The sequence below is a fragment of the Marmota marmota genome, unplaced genomic scaffold (genome assembly GCF_001458135.2).
Source record: "Marmota marmota marmota unplaced genomic scaffold, marMar, whole genome shotgun sequence".
In the NCBI taxonomy this organism is placed as follows: domain Eukaryota; kingdom Metazoa; phylum Chordata; class Mammalia; order Rodentia; family Sciuridae; genus Marmota; species Marmota marmota.
The window spans coordinates 1,533,298-1,551,774 of record NW_025999930.1 but is presented as its reverse complement, the minus strand read 5'-3'; the positions used below and the strand labels follow the sequence as shown (position 1 = coordinate 1,551,774).

At 41.9% G+C, this 18,477-nt stretch overlaps 2 protein-coding genes and 1 non-coding gene across 5 annotated transcripts in view; all 3 read right to left on the bottom strand.

The window, feature by feature from the left end:
- Iars1 (isoleucyl-tRNA synthetase 1) overlaps positions 1 to 8,714 on the bottom strand; it is a 60,412-nt gene extending 51,698 nt beyond the window's left edge. Inside the window, exons 1-5 of one of the 2 annotated variants that reach the window (XR_007346556.1) lie at positions 8,570 to 8,714; positions 6,431 to 6,474; positions 2,946 to 3,071; positions 2,088 to 2,244; positions 1,716 to 1,835 (exon numbers count right to left, since the gene is read on the bottom strand). Coding sequence is in view for 1 of the 2 variants with exons in the window: in XM_015506282.2 (XP_015361768.1) it covers positions 1,716 to 1,835; positions 2,088 to 2,244; positions 2,946 to 3,064 (396 nt within the window). In the remaining variant the exon portion in view is untranslated. The remainder of the gene's footprint in view (positions 1 to 1,715; positions 1,836 to 2,087; positions 2,245 to 2,945; positions 3,072 to 6,430; positions 6,475 to 8,569) is intronic. The other variant, XM_015506282.2, reaches the window with a different exon arrangement.
- LOC125615963 lies at positions 5,789 to 5,921 on the bottom strand. Its single transcript, XR_007346566.1, has one exon. It is a non-coding gene; the product is annotated as a small nucleolar RNA SNORA84 (small nucleolar RNA).
- Positions 8,715 to 11,089: 2,375 nt separating the features above from the next.
- The window catches only part of Nol8 (nucleolar protein 8), a 26,370-nt gene continuing 18,982 nt past the window's right edge, over positions 11,090 to 18,477 (bottom strand). For both annotated transcript variants that reach the window (XM_015506275.2, XM_048800513.1), the window contains 3 exons: positions 17,971 to 18,041; positions 12,307 to 12,386; positions 11,090 to 11,613 (listed from right to left, as the gene is read on the bottom strand). In XM_015506275.2, coding sequence (XP_015361761.1) covers positions 11,563 to 11,613; positions 12,307 to 12,386; positions 17,971 to 18,041 — 202 coding nt within the window. In that variant the 3' untranslated portion in view covers positions 11,090 to 11,562. The remainder of the gene's footprint in view (positions 11,614 to 12,306; positions 12,387 to 17,970; positions 18,042 to 18,477) is intronic.

Here is an 18,477-nt window from a genome sequence, read left to right as displayed (position 1 = left end):
GACTGTTTGACATTGAAAGAGCCTGAGCTGGTAGTGGTGACGTATGCCTGTAATCTCAGCAGCTTAGGAGGGTGAGACAGGAGGATAGCAAGTTCAAAGCCAGCCCCGCAAAATGGAGGCACTAAGCAACTCAGTGAGACCCGATCTCTAAATAAAATTCAAAATAGGGCTGGGGATGTGGTCCAATGGTGGAATGCCCCCGAGTTTAATCCCCTGTAACCACCCCCAAACAAAAGTGGGACTGACAAGACACAACAACCAAATGCAATTTGTGATTCTGGATTGGATATTAGTTCAGAAGTAAAAATTGGTAGGACAACTGGTGAAATTCAAACAAGATCCATAGTATTTTGAGCTGGGGTTATGGCTCAGTGGTAGAGCACTTGCCTGGCATGTGTGAGGCACTGAGTTTGAGTCTCAGCACCACATATAAATAAATGAATAAAATGAAGTCCAATCAACAACTAAAATATATACATATATACATAAATTTAAAATATATATAAATTATAAATATAAATTATCTCATTAATGTTGACAACTTTGTTCATTTAAAATGTTATCTGTTGGTTGATAGTATTTTATCAATGTTAGTTTACTAATTTTGAAATTACATTATAATTATAGAAGACAGGAGCAATTGGGAAAGTGGATGAAGGGTTTAGAGGAATGCTTCAAACATTTTTTAGCATGTCTGAAATGACATCAGGGGCTGAGAAGGAAGGTAGAGGGCATGTTTAGAATGTGAGAGGTGAGAGGACCTGGGTGGATCCCCAGCACAACAAAAAACAAAAAACAACTTTTAGAATGAAAAGTCTAAAAATTAAGAAATGCCTATATCTATATTAGGATTTGGCACTTGATGTGATCATGACTGGAAGAGTCATACCACTAGCCAAACAGGGAATTCTGAAGAATAGCAAGTTTGAGAGGTTGAAGTGAAGATGGAGAATAAGGAAAAAACAAAGCCAGACATGCTTTTAAGTTATATAAACATACTAAGCCAATCTGAGAGGCAGGGAGGAAGGGGGAATCTATGTTCTGATGTTCAGAAGAAGAGGAGGGCAGGAGCTCTGCAGCTTGGAGATTGATTACTAAAAAGAAGAGTGCAACATGGGAGTCAAATTAACATAACAAGCATGAGCCCAAACTTGATTTTTTTTTTTTTTTTGCTCCAGAGACTGAACCCAGGGGTGCTAAACCACATTCCCAATCCTTCTTTGTATTTTATTTAGAATCTGAGTTGCTTAGCGCCTCACTAAGTTATTGAGGCTGGCTTTGAACTCATAATCCTCCTGCCTTAGCCATCCAAGCTGCTGGGATTGTAGGCATGTGCCACTGTGCCAGGCCCAAAGTTGAATTTTTAAAAATATATGAATTATTACAATGAAGCATTCAAGTAAGCCTGTTACAGCATGATTCTAGTCATATACTGTGGGGTAGGCAGGAGACTAAATATAGAAGACCAACCAAGCTCAAAGAAATCAGAAAAGAGAGGCTTCAGTTTAAGTTAACAGGATTGGGGTGGAAGCTAAAAGACCCTTTCTTAGTTATACACACGCAAAGATGAGGATCAACCCCTTTTGTGTCACATCTTCATATGTACCACCATACTTTTGAGAACATCTCATAAAAAGAACAAAGACAATAGGCCATTTCAACTTTCATTTAAAACTAAACTTTCTGTTCATTCTACTGAAAATAACCTAACATACCTTCCACTCAGCAGAATATCTCATCACAATTGTGCGGCACTGATTGTTATACTCTGCAATCCCCATTTTGGCCACATCCTCTGGCCCTCTGATTCCCAGTGTCTTATCAATTTCATATTCCTGAAAATTTGTGGGAAGACTGTTAACATCCTTGACTTAAGAAACAAATACAAGTAAGCAACTCAAGAAAATAAAACAGCTTGAAAAATAACCAATAGTTCTCAATCTACAGAGAAAATGAACTATAAATAATTTTATGGAAATGAAGAACAAAAAGTCAGACATATAGTTAAAATTTACTATATTTCAATGACATGATGAAATGTAATGCTTAAAAAAATCAGATTTATAAGGCTGGAGACTCAAACATACCACAGGTAAGCCATGACAATCCCATCCAAATCTTCTGTCAACGTGAAACCCGCTCTGGTGAGCATATCTTGTAACTATATCTTTAATTGTCCCTGCAAGTATGTGTCCATAATGAGGCAGTCCAGTTGCAAAAGGAGGCCCATCATAGAAGGTAAATCTAACAGAGGTAATAAAAACACATTAGTCATTTTAGAACTGACAGCAAGAATTTAAGACTTTTTTTTTTTTTTTTTTTTTAATACCCAACTCCTACTGGAGTGTTTAGGAACAAAAAAAAGTAGTAAGATCAGGAATTTCAGACATAATTGATTAGATATTTACTAGAGGCCTAGGCTTCAGAAAGGCTACTGGTTATGAGAGTTGGGGAGACTGCCATTTGATTATCCGTTCTTTATTTATTGGTCTAATAACTTAAGACAAGTTAATAGCTCTGATCCTGAGTTAGCTCATCAGTAAAACAGGGCACAGACACTGATCTCAAAGCTTTTGAGCACAGAAGGCACACAATGGAATCAGTGAATAAAGGACTGGTCTTTTAGGTAAATGGAGACCAGAGGCAGGAAGTACTGTAAAAGCCTTCTATATAGGACTTAGGTATAAGTGCTAAGAGAGGGTGGGGATGATGAAAAAAGTGGAATGGTAGCAAGTGGTATATTCATTCTATTTAGATGGTTTCTTTAAGAAATTTAATCTACCTTAACCAAGAACTCATCCATTTAACAAATACCTACTACTGAGTATGCAGCATGTAAAAAGCGAGTACAATGTGGAGATACAAAGATACAAAGATGAATAAAGGGTTTCTGCCAGTGGAACTCATTCTCAAGGACTTCACCTTTACCAAATAAATTCACATACTTTGGCCTATGTTTTGACTTCTTTAAGCATTCCTGAAAACAATTGAATTTGGACCAGAATTGCAAAATTTTTTCTTCTTCAGCAGGAAAATTGATGTTTTCTGGAACTTGTTGAACCATTCTGTTGCTGCAAAAGAAATCAAATTTATTACTGTCAAAAGAGAAATCTAGGAACAGCAGGGTAATATATTATTAAATGAGTGAACATATCACTACATAACTATGTGATAAAATTATAGCTTTATTGAGGTACCTTCACATAACATAAAGTCCAATCTTTTAAAATGGACAATACAGTAGGTTTCAGTATATTCAAAAGGTTATGTATCAGTATCACTATTTCATTTCAACACTTCTCAACCCCTATAATAAATTAGCAGTCACATTCACTTCTTTGGTCCCTGAAAAGCTTTAATCAGCTTTCTTAAGTTGCCTATTTTGACATTTTATAAATAGAAGCATTTCTATGAGTCATCTATGTGTCTGGGTTTCATTTCATTAGCACATTTTCAAGATTCATTTGTGCTGTAACATGTATTCACACTGCATTACTTTTTATGGCTGAGTATGTTCTTCTACATTAATACATGATACTGTGTTTTTCCATTCATTAGTGCACAGACTCTTGGATTGTTTCCACTTTGGGCTATTGTGAATAAGGTAGATATGAATGTTCAGGTACAAGTTTGCATGTGGATATACATTTTTATTTTTCTTTAGGAGTAGAATTTCTGGGTCATATGTTAACTCCATATTTTAGCTTTATGACAAACTACCAAAATACTTAACAAAGTGACTGCAATGGGCTGGGGTGTAGCTCAATGGTAGAGTGCTAGTCTAGATGCAAGAACCCTGGGTTCAATACACTATACCAACATCAAAACAACACACACAAAACCAAAGTGACTGCACCACTTTACATTCCCCCGCAGAGAATGAGGATGCCAATTTCTCCAAATCTTCCCCATCACTCCTTATTGTCTACCTTTGGATTACAGCTATCTGAGAGGGTATGAAGTGGTATCTGATTGTGGTTTTGAATCACATTTCCGTAATGACTAATGATGTTGAGTATCATTCCAGGTATTTATTGGTCTTTTGTGTCCTCTGTGGGTAAGCATTCATGCTATGCCCATTCTTTAGTTGGGTTTTCTTTTCATGGTTGAGTTTTAAGAATTCTTTATATATTCTGGATACAAGACCTTCATCAGATATATGATTTGAAAAATTTTCTCCTGTTGGGTTGTCTTTATTTTATTTTATATATTTTTTGGGGTACTAGGAATTGAAATCAGGGGCACTCTGAGTCACATCCCCAACCCTATTTTTTTTTGTATTTTATTTAGAGACAAGGTCTCATACAGTTGCTTAACACCTTGCTTTTGCTGAGGGTGGCTTTGAAAGCTTGTGATCCTCCTGCCTCAGCCTCCAGAGCTACTGGAATTATAGTGCGCCACCACACCTGGCTTTGTCTTTAATTTTCTTGATGGTATTATCTGAAGTAAAACAAAACAAAACAAAACATTTTTGTGTTTTTTGTTTGGTTGTTTGAATTCTGGTGTTATAAACAATAAACCATTACCTAATTAGTTCCTAGTAAGAAATGTCTTATTAAAGTACCCTGTGAAAGTTTTGCTAATAACCTCAGACACTTGATCCACCTGTGACTTCACTATCTAGTGAGCATCATCAAGCCCCTTCCCTCTCAAAGGCTATTTACTTAAAATTCTTTTTTCAAATATTTATTTTTTAGTTGTATTTGGACACAATACCTTTATTTTATTTATTTATTTTTATGAGTTACTGAGGATAGAACCCAGCACCTTGCGTGTGCTAGGCAAGTGCTCTACTGCTGAGCCACAACCCCAACCCCTTTACTTAAAATTCTAATAAAGTTAGTAACCAGATTTCTAAGCCAAGGTCAGATTCTAAGCCAAGGTCAGATTGCTAATAATGAGAGAACAATAGAGAAGATGGAAAGCCTTAAGTACTCAAGAATCACATCAGTTAGAAGTAATTGACTCTAGAAGAAAAGACCTATATATTCCTCAACCACTTCTGAAAGCTCTGTGGTCTAAGTATTTAGCAATCAACTCAGGCCAACAGAAAAGTATTTGGCAAATAGTCTTTCCTTTTTTGTTCTCGTTCATTTTCACATGCAAGAGTGTCTGTGTTCTATATAGGAAAAAAAATCAGACAAAAACAGGTGGGCTGTTTAAACTATCTGAAATAGCCATTTCCAATCAGGTGCACCGTTAAACAATATTAAATAGAAGCTGTAAGGTACTTTAGATTTTCAACTCTTACTACAACCTCCAACCTTTCAAGGCCGTAAAGAAGTACTGGTTTCTGCACACTGATGAAGCATCCTAGTGGTTCAGTGGCTACTTAATCAGAGGCCAAATGAATCTTATGGGAGGACTTTCTAAAGGCTCCAAAAAGAGGGGTTGGAGCAGTGGCTTCAATGCCTAGCACTAAAACACCTTTATTTTTGTCACTTAGAGTCTGTTCCTACCGTAGCCTTGTCCAGGGGAGCGTATTAGAAATGTGGACTCATCAGTCCCAGTCAGAAGAGGAGTTGTTAGAACATGCATTTTAATAAGCTCCCTAAGGAATCAGCATGTACATCAAAGTTTAACCATCACCACTCTCCCACTGTTCTAACAAAATTATTCAGGATTATCTGTTTGAGACTTTTCTTTTTTGAGAAAAGAAGATTTAAGTTTTCTGAGAAGAAGGCTTACAGCTTTTACTGAATTTTTAAGGATGCCTCTGCTGACCCAAAAGATTTAGAATCATAGTATTATTATGCCAAACACCAAGACCCAGAGTAAGAGAACTGAACCATGTACCAATGACCGGGCTATGGAAGCTGCTGAGGACAAACAGCTCCCATGCATAAATCACAGGATTGCTCTGGCCCACTGTATCCACTAGAGAACTGTACCAGCACAACAGCCTCCAGCAACCACAGGGCGGTGGGTGTGGGGTGAAGAGCAGGTTAACCTTGCCAGGTTGCAACCAGGGATGCCATCTCCTCTTCTTCCTCTTCCTGTAATTAGGCCCTTTATTCTTCCCTATTCCACAATTCCCTGCTTCAGATACCTTAGCTTCAACCTTTTGTTCAGCAAATTCTAAACATTTTGTATAAAATCTCAGATTTTACTTGCCCAAACTGATTTCTTTTAAAACTGTCTTTGTGGTTTCACTATTCTTTACCTTTCATAAGGATGGCATTTCTGAATTACCTGTAATAGTACCAAAAGGACTACCACATCCAACTAATCACCAAGACATGTGGATTCTACCTGGAAGTCTATTTCTGAGGCTCACTCTTTTTCATTCCTAGGACTTCCTACTCTGTTACATTATGTCAAATATAACCCACAGTGGGTTATCTCAAGTTTTTTCTCAATTTAGTTATATCCTACTAACATACATCCCACAGACTACTTGTGAAAAAAATCTGTATACAAAGATACTTACATGTGAATGTTGATGATAACAAGATAAGATCCTTCTTGTCAGACCTAGGAAGTTAGGAAGAGGGAAGGTTAATGCTTGTCTAAGAAATTTGTCAAGGACTTTCTAAAGGCTCCCAAAGAGGGGTTGGAGCCCTGGCTTCAATGCCTAGCACTCAGCTAAATAAAGGCTCAGAAAATATTTCTTCTCATTCTACATGTATCCCATTTTTGTAAGCCTGGCACATATCTTTAATGCCCTTTAAGACTGCAATAATTCAGACAAGATGCTCTTGAGAGAACATCTGCTCAGGACTGGGTATCTCCACCAATGAGCTAATGCAAATTTCTGCCTAAGGTCTCCAAGACCAGTGAACTCTGTATCCAAGTAACTTTCTCCTTTTTTGATTTAAAAATATTTCTCTTGCTAGGACTTCCTGGAATATGCCCATAGTTTACTATGGCATGCATATTCCCATTGTGATGCTCTGCTACTCCCAAATAAATACCACTGTTCTTTGAACACTCTCCCTCTTGCTGATATTTAGGTTGAAACATGGAAGCATTATTTCTATATGCAAACAATTGAAAACAATTTAAATATTTAAGATGAATAAAGTAAACTATGGTATATCAATAAAAAGAATACCACCAGCCATTAAAAATAATGAACTGGCATATATAAAATTCAGTTGTGGGGTGGGGGTGGCTGGGGGCACAGCTCAATGGTAGAGCACTTGCTTAGCATATGCAAGGCCCTTGAAGGAATTCCTACCATAAGAAGAACAAAATAAAACAAAATAGTTGTCTCTTAGTATCCCTGGGAATCTGGTTCCAGAACCCTCTGGGATGCCAAAATCCAGATACTCAAATCCTGTTTATAAAATGGCATACTATTTTCATATAACTTATATACATTCTCCCATACAATTTAAATCATCTCTAGGTTACTTAAATACCTAATATGATTTAAATGATACATAATTAGTTGCTATACAGTATTGTTTAATGAATAATGACCACCAAAAACAGCCTGTATTTGCTCAATGCAGATGCAACTATCACAGGCCTATCTACGTATCACAAGATCAGAGGTTGGTTGAATGCAGATACAGAATCCATGGATATGGAAGGCCAACTGTATATATATTATTTATACATACTGAGAAAGAAAAGACCAAGTGTCAGTCAGATATACAAACTTATACTATGTTATATATCATTTTCAAAATACACTTACTCATTTCACTACCTCATTAAAAATAGCAACCACGCATTCATAAGGCTGGAAACTAAGTGCCACCTCCCACCTATTCCTCACACACACATTCTAAGCTGCAGTGACAACAGTGCCTCCCCATCTTCTGAATGAATGATTGGTACTTTCAAATCCTACACTACTCTAGGTATGATCCTCTGCCCATTTTCAAGGCCCATGCCCTATAGCAGCCCTTGAGAGGCGACCTCCTTCTCTCAATTCCAAATCGCAGTGAAAAGATATCTATCTTCTCTGTGCTCCCAATAAGGCGTCCACTTGGCTACTGCATTATTACTGAGGGCAGGGACATCGCGCATGCCCGCGTTGGGACCCAGGTCCCCAATGCTAAATGCACATCAACGGAAAACAGGGACAAGAAGCTGCACTCTGGGACTCGAAATAACGCCTTGATTTGTCCTTATAATTATCTAGACTGGCAATAAACTCACTCGCCTTAACTCCCGCATGCCCCGTCACCCTGAATTCTCAAACCACAGTGTTCAAGGACCACTGTGGCCAAAGGGGGCAGCTGCATAACTTCCGCGGATCCTAAATCAGGGTCCAAGAAGTCGGACCCGGATTTGTGCGGGGCTCTAAGTCCCGCGGTGCTACTTTAGAACGAATCCCATCTTCCTCCTTGGAAACAGATACACATGCAACCAACTCGCAGCAGATCCTGAAGAAAACGCCCCTTAGGAGAAATTTATATACGCGCGTGTGTGTGTGTTTGTGTGTGTGAGTGTATGTGTGTAGCCAGAGACACACACACACACACAGTCCTAGTCTCGGGGGTTTACCGTACACGTGACTCTCCTTCTGAGGGCAGGATGCCGCGTCCCCGAGGGGCGCCACGAGCAGCAGCGGACGGACGTGAGGGACCCTGCATACCAGAAGGGCCTGGCTTACCTGGGGAGCCCCGGGGGCCCGCAAGCCTAGGAGGCAGCCGACACCCACGCGGCGGCGGCCCGAGGTGATGCAACACCGAGATAGCACGCGGGGCAAGGAAGAGGCTGCCCGGGGTCCAGCCAATCAGAACGCGCTAACACCCTCCAACAACCCGAGAGGTGATTGGCCGCAAGGGGCACGATTCCGGCCACGCCCACGGGCCGAAATTTGTACCGCAGTGCGCTCAGTGAACGCAGCTCTGCGAGGGGAGGAGCCCGGCGCTCGGAGGCGGAGGCCTGGGCGGGGCTGGCCGGAAGCCTTACGTACTAGGCTCAGGTTGCACCCCACCGTCCCAAGCTGGGGCAGGGACCATGGGCCTCTGTCTTGCGTGTCAGCGTTCATCTAACCAGACATTTAAGGTCTGCATCTCACTTCATGTAAATTACTGTTAAAATTTACATCCTAAAAACACTGAGACTTCGGAGCGGTGGCTTGCTAACTACTGTAGGGCCTGTGCTGTAATCCAGAGGCCGCTTTCCCTGTGGTAAATGACAAGGGAACAGATGAAAAGGCTTCATGACCATCTTTATATGATTTACTGCACTTTAAAGAAAAATGTTTCCTGTAATAAAAAGAATCATTGGCTTATTTATCATTGCTCTGCGCCTGCCTAGCACCTCCTAGTTCTACTGGTAATGGGGATACAGCTTAGTGGTATAGGTGCTTGTCTAGCATGCAAGGAGGCCGGGATTTCCATCCCCAGTAGACAAAAAACAACAAAAACAAAAGGGATTCTGGAGGTTGGCACCACAGCCTATGAAGGAACTTTTGGTCTTGACAAATTGAGAGTAGTTGTGTAGCTAATTGCTTATTTTACCTACTTCATTAATAGGTAGAAAGCACTGAGAACATTTTGATAAGTCTGTTGAGCATTTACTCAACAGTTACCATGGTCTAGGTCCTATTAGCCATCACAGATTAGAGTAAAAGGCTTAATTTCCTCCCAAAGGAGTTACTTGAATCACTTGAATGTATTTAATAGTTGCATATCTTTGCTAAATGGAAGTGTTTAGAATATGTTCAAAGTTTTTGCATTTCTTAATTACCATCTGTTCAGTTGATTTCTGCCACTAGTCCAGAAAACAGATTGGAGCAGAACAGAGGGCTCCTGGACAGGTGTGCCTGGGGGAAAAACCTACAGGTCAGGTATATTCCCAGTCTGATTGTTTAAAAAGTGGACTGAGACACATTTCTAAAGTAGTGTTGGAAGGTATGGGAAGACTTCTCTAGGAAAAAGTTAATCAAAACAAAAATTAAGAAATTAGAGTCTGCGGAAGCCTACGGACAAGCACTGAACAGTAGATCCCCTCTCCCCAGCTGAACCATTTCTATGACACCAGGTGGAGCAGAGACACTAAATCACATTTGTGAACAAAGTAAATTACTGTTATTGGAATGGCTTGCTATGAAGCAACAGATAAGAAAGTATGTGATTACTTTAAAAGAAGGTGAAATATTAGATTTATCCTGTTGAGTGGTTGTTCCCATTTTCCTTAATGTCTGAAGTCTTTAGGGAGGCTGAGGCAGGAGGATTGCCAAGTTTGAGGCCAGGCTTAGCAACCTAGAGCCTGACTCAAAATTTAAAAGATGGGCTGGGGACACAGCTCAGTGGTAAAGAACCTTTGGGTTAAATCCCTAGTAACACACACACACACACACACACACACACACACACACACACTCTGGGTTAAATCCCTAGTAACACACATACACACACACACACAAACCTGAAATCTTAGATCCATATGAATTCAGAATGATTCTTTAAGCTACTTAATATATGTATCATATTTATTTAAAAAACATACATACTGAGCATCTACTATGTGCCAGACATACTATGTGCCAGACACAGATCTATGTAGTGGGAATATAATGGTTAACAAACCTGATGAAATTCCAACCCTTACAGTTTGTATTTAAGCAAGATATAAATCCAAAAATTATGACATATATATATATATATACACACACACACATATGTACACATGCATATATATGTACACACACACACATATACACCTCATGGTTTGATAATAATCCCTTGGAAGTGTCTATGGAACACAATTTTGTACAGACCCATTTTGATAGAAGGCATCTCTCTCTTGAATCCTAGCTAGGTTTGGGCCTGCTTCTGGACTTGGGAATCTGACTCCAGCTCTTGACTAAAATCTTTCAAGATACCTGGTATTTTTCATAAGCTTCTGGTCTAACTAGAATTCTGGGATAGATGGATTTGTCTCTATAAATTGCTCCCTGATTTCTCAAAGTCAGAGACAGGAAAACTGTTATCTGTCTTCCTTTCCTGGTCTTCACTGAACTCTCATTTCAGTTAGCTCATTATCAGGAAATGAGTATAGGACTCAAAGTTGATATGTCAAATAAAAAGTACAAAATGGAGGTGGATGTATGTGGTACAATCAGAAACAAATATTTCAAATAGTCTATAACTAACATAAAGATTAACTTGGGAAACACAAGTACAATAAATCATTTATTTAAAAAGGCTTCATGCAAACTTTGCATGAGAAAATGCACACTACTTACTGAGGACGGAGGGCAAGGAGTACAAGAAGTACTTTAATGAACTTCATTTCTTGAAAGTTCCCTTTAATTTTTTTCTTTTTCTTTTTTTGAAATAGGATCTCACTGTGTTGCCAAGGCTGGTCTCAATTTGCTAGGCTCAAATGACCTTCCCACCTCAGCCTCCCAAGTGCTGGGACTTCAGTTGTACATCATCGTGTCCAGCTCAGTTTAATTTTTTGAAGTAATCACCTAAGAAGAAATATGGAGGAATTCCACAGAAAAAGGTGGCAACCAGAATAATAATCAACAAGCCAGATTTTGAATTTTCTTCCACTTTGAAATTTCTTCCTTGATGTCTAAAACTATTTTCTGGGTCAATTTCCTTCAGTATTGTTCACGTTCAGTAACAAAACCAATGCCAACATTTACTATTTTGATTTCATTTTCCTTTTGGCTTCTTTATGTTTCTTTCGACAATCCTAGAAAAATAATAAAACCAGAAGCCTTAGTTAACAATAAAAACAAATCGTTCTCATGGTGTTCAATAATTATACAGTAAACTTTAGCTTACTGTGGAAACCTATTTTGGAAGTGCTCACTGAAATAAATAAGGACTATTTAAACTCTTAGCTGTAGAAGATCAGGGAACTATAATTCAGACTTTAAAAACCTGATTTCCTAGCAGGGTGTGGTGGCAGCCCACCAGTAATCCCAGCTGCTTGGAGGCGGAGACAGGATGACTGTGAGTTCAAAGCCAGCCTCAGCAATGGCAAGTTGCTAAGCAACTCAGTGAGACCCTGTCTCTAAATAAAATACTAAAACAGGGCTGGGGATGTGGCTCAGTGGTCAAGTGCCCCAAAGTTCAATCCTTGGTACCAAAAACAATAGAAAACAAAAAAATTTTGATTTCCTGTTACTTAATGAAAATGAACCTGGATGAATTCTGGGACCCAACACTTAAATAGCCAGTCTTTCTGCCTGTACCAGCTGTGGGATGCATGAACCTCTAAATTCCCTCCAATGAGATAATTCTGAGAGTTTAAATCCTTTTCTCAGTTGTTTGTTTCTAAATTTTCATATCATATTCCTAATATTCTCACACTAAGGGAATCTTAACACAAAGAACAGTTATCTATGTTCAGAGACAATGATATGGAGAAACAATTACTCACCATACGTAAGCTATTTGTTCGGGCCTCCCAAGAATTCGTGCTAACATTACTTCCCACGCCACACCAAAACATGTCAGAACCTATTAATGGAAAAACAAGAAACACAGGGCAGTAAATTACTACTGAAATGGACAACATTCTGAAGCTGGCATTACTAAGGTATCCAATTCTAGTTAAGATCTTTTTAAAAAATTTCTATAAAATTTTCAAAAATATATTTTTCTTTCAAAATTAAACATGTAGCATTGCTAGAATAATGCTGTTGGGAGTCGCCCCGGCTCCAAAGACTAACTTCTCCATACCCCAAGAAAAGCCATCCAATGGTGAGCCCTGCTGGCTCACATGATCCTTACCCACCAATCAGACTAGCCCTGCTGGCTCACCTGATCCTTACCCATTAATCAGACTAGTCCTGCTGGCTCAGGCCCAGCAAGGTGCTTCCTTGGGTCGCCGCCCACCACAGAAAACACCCCCTGGGCGCCTGCTTCAAGTGTGGCAAGGAGGGACATTGGGCCAGGGCATGCCCTGCACCACGCACTCCACATACTCCATGCCCTAAATGTCAACAACAAGGTCATTGGAGCTCTGACTGTCCTAGACCCCATAGGAGGCCTATGGCCAGGGAACCCTCCGCCCTTCTGAGCATAGCAATCAATTGACGGAGCCTTGGGTCCTTGTCCCTGGCCGTAACGATCAATAGACAGGAACCCAGGGTGCGGATTCAGGTGGATGGACACAAGGTTGACTTTCTCCTTGACACCAGGCTACCTTCTCATTCCTGACAGAATTCTGGGGCAAACAGTGCTGTCCACCTCTCCTATTGTCGGGGTAGGAGGAAAGACCATCTATCCAAGAAAGACTCCCCTATTACTCTGTTCCATAGACAACTTCCCATTCTCTCAGACGTTCCTAGTTATGCCCCAATGTCCAGTTCCTTTGCTCAGCCGAGATATTCTCTCTAAATTCAATACAACAATCAACATCCGGGCTCCTGGCATCAGTCAGGCCCCAGAATCGGCCTGTTCATCTTTTCTGGCCCTTTTGGCAGAAGACTGGCCATTCTGCTCCACTTGTGAGGCTGAACTGAAATACCATACTAACCTGGTGACCCGACTGTATGGGATACCCATACCCCCTCCACCATTTCCTGCCTACCAGTTAACATTCATCTCAAAGATCCTAACATCTTCCCCAATCAGGCTCAATACCCCCTGTCCATAAAAGCTCTTCTGGGCCTACAACCCATTATTCAGGACTTTCTTAGCAAGGGGTACCTCTGACCTGCTCATTCCCCTTACAATATTCCCAAACTAGCGGTAGAAAGGCCCAATGGGTCCTACTTACGACTCATCAACACCTCCATTAGGCCCATACATCCTTTGGTTCCCAACCCATATACTCTGCTGTCTCAGATCCCCCACACTGCCACCCACTTCTTGGTCACAGATTTAAAGGATATCTTTTTGCCTTTAATCTGGACTGTCCTTCCTCAGGGACTTCAAGATAGTCCACACCTCTTTGGACAAACCTTGGCCTCCGACCTCCAATCTTTTCACCCCCAGTGCCCCAAATCCACCCTCTTGCAATATGTTGATTATCATCCAGCAAATCTCTTTGCCCATCTGCAGGGAGGAAAGCACCCCACCACTGCCTTTAAGGCTATGGTGGCCCTCAGGGACTCCTTCCTTGGGCAGATTCGAAAGTCCTAGTCCTCTCACCTTAAGACTCGGCCGATAGAGAGATGTTTACCCTCCCTTTCCTCTCCCGTCTTTCTGGCCCTGGGAGTATCCGGCCTCTCCGGGAGGGGTCCTGAAAAGCCTTGGCCAAGGTCTCCCACGGCTCAGGCTCCATCCAGGATGAGAGCTTCGACTGTCAGGATTCGGTGACGACCAAATCTCTGTAGCTCGAACCTGCCACTTAGGCACTCCTGATTTTTTGGCTCTAGCGGGGACGCCCCTTTTGCCAATAAATCAGTTTCCTCCTTCTCTGCGTCCTCTTCCCTCCTCTTTACATGGGTAATGTGTCCTCTCTGCTGGTCGACTCTCCCCTACAATGCCTCTTGGATCAAATATAGCACCCAGGCCTGGCCCACTTATCCCTTAGACAACCAAAGCAGATGGCCTCTTTTTGGGTCCCTGGATCCCTCCATTCTAAGGGATCTCTACAATTACTGTGAGCGTTCAAGAAAAATGGATAGAGATCGCTTATGTCCAGGCTTTCTTCTTGCTCCAATCCAATCCTGCTCTCTGCACCTCTTGCAAACCTCTACAAATTCTTCTAGCCTGTCCAAAGGGCGCTCAACAGATGACACAGTTCTCCTCCTTAATTTCTTGGCCTTAAAGGTATATTGGGCCTCTCCACAAAAGGCCCAAATAGCATCTTTCAAGGGAAAAAGGCCATTACAGTAGAGAACAGCTTATTGTGTCTATACCTACACCAAAGACCAAAGGTGACATACTCTCCTTCTTGGGTTTGGCTGGGTATAATCCGGCCAAGGGCCTCTAAGATGAACCCCTGCCCTCAGTGGTAGGAAAGCCCTTTACAATCCTCAAAAAGGCCCTCTTCCGGGCACCAGCACTGCATCTCCCTGACCTCTCCTGACCCTTCACCCTCTATGTAAAAACAGGGACAAAGTCTGGGCGTTCTGGGTCAGGATGGCCCCACATTTGCACCAGTGGCCTACCTATCCAACCCCACCTTCAGGGGCTGGCCCCCATGCCTCAGAGCCCTAGCAGCAGCCCATGACGTCCAGAAAGAAGCACACAAGCTTACCTTTGGCTCCCCGTTAACCATCTCATAAAGGATTTCCTCACTTTCAAGGGGTTACAGTGACTTCCTCCTTCCAGGATTCTATCCCTCCTTGTCTCATTCCTTGAAACCCTGCCTCCCTCCTCCCATCTTCTCCCTCACAAGATCCTGTCCACAAATGCCTGGAGGTATGAGACACGATTTTACCCTGCCCTACCACCATTTCTGAGGGACCCCTACCCTCTTCGGACCTCGTCTGGTTCAGAGTCTCACTACTTTCCTTCGCTCCTTTTTCACCCTTTCCCTATGCGATAAGACCCTCCTACAACAGATCACTTCCACTTGTCATATCTGCCAGAGAACCAATACCAATACTCCATTAAAACCTAAACCTTTCCCTTCTCATCAGGCCCGTGGTCATACCCCGGCTGCAGACTGGCAGATTGACTTCACCAACATGCCACGAGTAAAAAAACATAATATCTTCTTGTATTGGTAGATACTTTTTCGGGATGTGTTGAAACCTTTTCCACTTCTAACAAGCGGGCCTCTACAGTAGTTGATCTGTTGCTTACTCACAGAATCCCCCATTTCAGGATGTCCACATCTATCCAATCAGACAATGGCCCAGAATTCACCTCTAAGATAACTCAGGGACTGGCTCACTCCCTTGGCATTTGCATTGCCCTTACCGCCACCAGGCTTCCGGAAAGGCTGAAAGGACCAATCGGTCCCTTAAAGAGACCCTCACCAAGCTCACCATGAAATTAAGCCTGGACTGGGTAAAGGTGCTTCCTTTGGCTTTATTGTGCCAAAGAAACCTTCTAATCTCTCACATTTCAAAGTCATGTATGACCTTCCTCTCGTTCCTCCCCGATTGCCTATAGAACCCCTACCCATCTCCAAAACCTATGCCCTGCCCCTCCTCTTCCATCTACACTCTCAACTCTGGTGCTATCAAGACTGGCTCCTTCCTGACCTCAGTCTCTTTCAAAACCCTACCTCCTTAACACCTGGTCAACCTGTTTACTATTGCCCACCGGGAGAAAAGCCCCCCCTCTAAAACCAAAATGGGAGAGTCCTGCTCAGGTGATTATGTGCACTCCCTTAGCAGCCAAACTCAAACTACCTAATAACTGACTTACCCTGTGGATTCACATTTCCAGGCTTAAGCCTGGCACTCCTACACCTTCATCAGAAGAGCCAACGATCGTCACCTGTCATTAAGTACTCTTGTCAATGCTCCGCCTCATTTCTGGCCCCTCTTGGGTCCTCTCTTGGCCCTATGTCTGAAGATTCAAGGCAAGTGACCCTAAGGGCCCCCTCCAGCCAGATCCCTCCTCCACTTGCTTGAATCTGGCTGGTAGTGGGACCGCTGTGTGTTGTCCTAACAAACCACTTGGGTGTCCAGAGCATGGTGACCCCTGAATAAGTGTGATCATAAGAGAGCACTTTACCAGTTGCTTTCTGGGCCTAAGGAGGAACATGTGTGTTTTGTTTACCCTCCCAGTTTCGGAAGAATTTCAAGTATCAGTATTTAAAGTTGAGATGTTTCACATAAAACCTGGAGAGATCTGACTGCTCTCAAAGGGAAATATGGTAACAATGGGCCACCGTCCTCCCTTGGCCACCTTCGAGAAAGGCAAAGAGAGAAGCAAGCTGGTACACCCTGGTAGGAGAAAGCTTGAAGAGCAGCCTTAATAGAGAGGGGTGGGAGCTAGATTGACTAGGAATGAAGAGTGGAATTGAGGGTGTTAGGTGCAGGACAGGCTGGTCTGCAGGGCATGCCAAAAAAAGTTAGCTGCAGGATGCCCTGGCTTCTCAAACCCTCTGTCTGATTCTTTATCACCTGTTTGCTTTAAGCCCAAACGCCCAACGCCCAAGCTCCTGCTCAAGGTTGAACACTTAACCCCCCCTTGGGCCAACAAGACAGCTTGCAGACCCAGAGACCCCATTAGATTTGGGCTATAAAAATTCCCTGTGCCTGTTCCTTCCCCCTATCATAAAGTTCATTCAGACTCAGGTGGGTAAAATTTCTAATCAAGCTTTTAACCAGCTTCTCCTCAGGAATTACCAACTCCTGGCTACTAATGGTACCTCCAACTGAGACCTATGCCGAATGGACTGACGTCCTCATGGAACTGTGGTGGCAAGGAACCTTTGTTGATAACTGTCTTCTCTGCCCTCCTGTGGGGGCTCCTTACTTCCCTCCTCTCTTTCTCCCACACCGCCCCATTTCAGCAGGAAGCAGCCAGAATGAGTCGAAGCCCACTCTCATTTAATAACAAAGAGGGGGGAATGTTGGGAGTTGCCCCAGCTCCAAAGACTAACTTCTCCATCCCCCAAGAAGAGCCATCCAATGGTGAGCCCTGCTGGCTCACCTGATCCTTACCCACCAATCAGACTAGCCCTGCTGGCTCACCTGATCCTTACCCACCAATCAAAAAGCACCCCATGCCAACTGTCAGACCACCCATGGCTCTATAAATATGCAGAGCTGTTCCTCAATAAATGGGCATTTTCTCTGATGGCAAGCCTTGAACGTTCTTTCAAGTACTGTTCACATGTCTTTTACTGTAACATAACTTTGTTGCTGTTTGTGCTTAGGCTTTAAGAAGTAAGGAGTTTGCCATCAGCTTTTGAGTTTTTATGTGGACTTTTAGGGTACTAAAACCTCGGTTTTGTTTGTTTGTTTTTATGTTGACAGACTAGCAAGTTCCTATAACAAAACAAGCCCTTGTGGATGATAACGAATGAGCAAGGAACGTGGACACTGAGGAGCACTCAGTTCTGAGAGCTTTACAAGTCAACTCGCATCAATCTACTACAGAAAGCCAGAATCTCTAGATGCCAGTTATCATACAAGAGTGTATGATCAGAGCTATACTATATCACTTAACAGAAAAAAGGACTTACCATGAAGTCTTTCATCATTCCTAGAGAAAAAGAAAAATCTAGTGGTCCCTTTTTCAGGTACTGATGCTTCTCTGAAAAGGGGAGGGAGAAAAAGACAGGTGTTGGTTAGTTTACTTTGAATATTTAAGAGAAAATATTTACATTGAAAATATAAACTATTTCTTAAAAATAGCTGCTTTGTTTTGCTCATTTTGCCTTGAGTTAAAATGACCCTGCCCCTTCTCCATTCAAAATTCTCCTCTAACTAAAGCTTTGATAATGAGGACTTATGTACAAATTCCACCTTTCCCACTCTGGTTGTTGTTGATGCTGTCACTCCCACCATCGCAACACTGTTTGCCAGCGTTCCCTTTGGGAAGGCACCCAGACAACCTCAGGATCCAGTGTCCAGACCAGTAACTTTACCATTAGGCTCAATTCCTTGGGTGTGTGTATGCGTGTACGTGTGTATATGTATTACGTATGTATATTTTATTTTATATATATATATATATATATATATATATA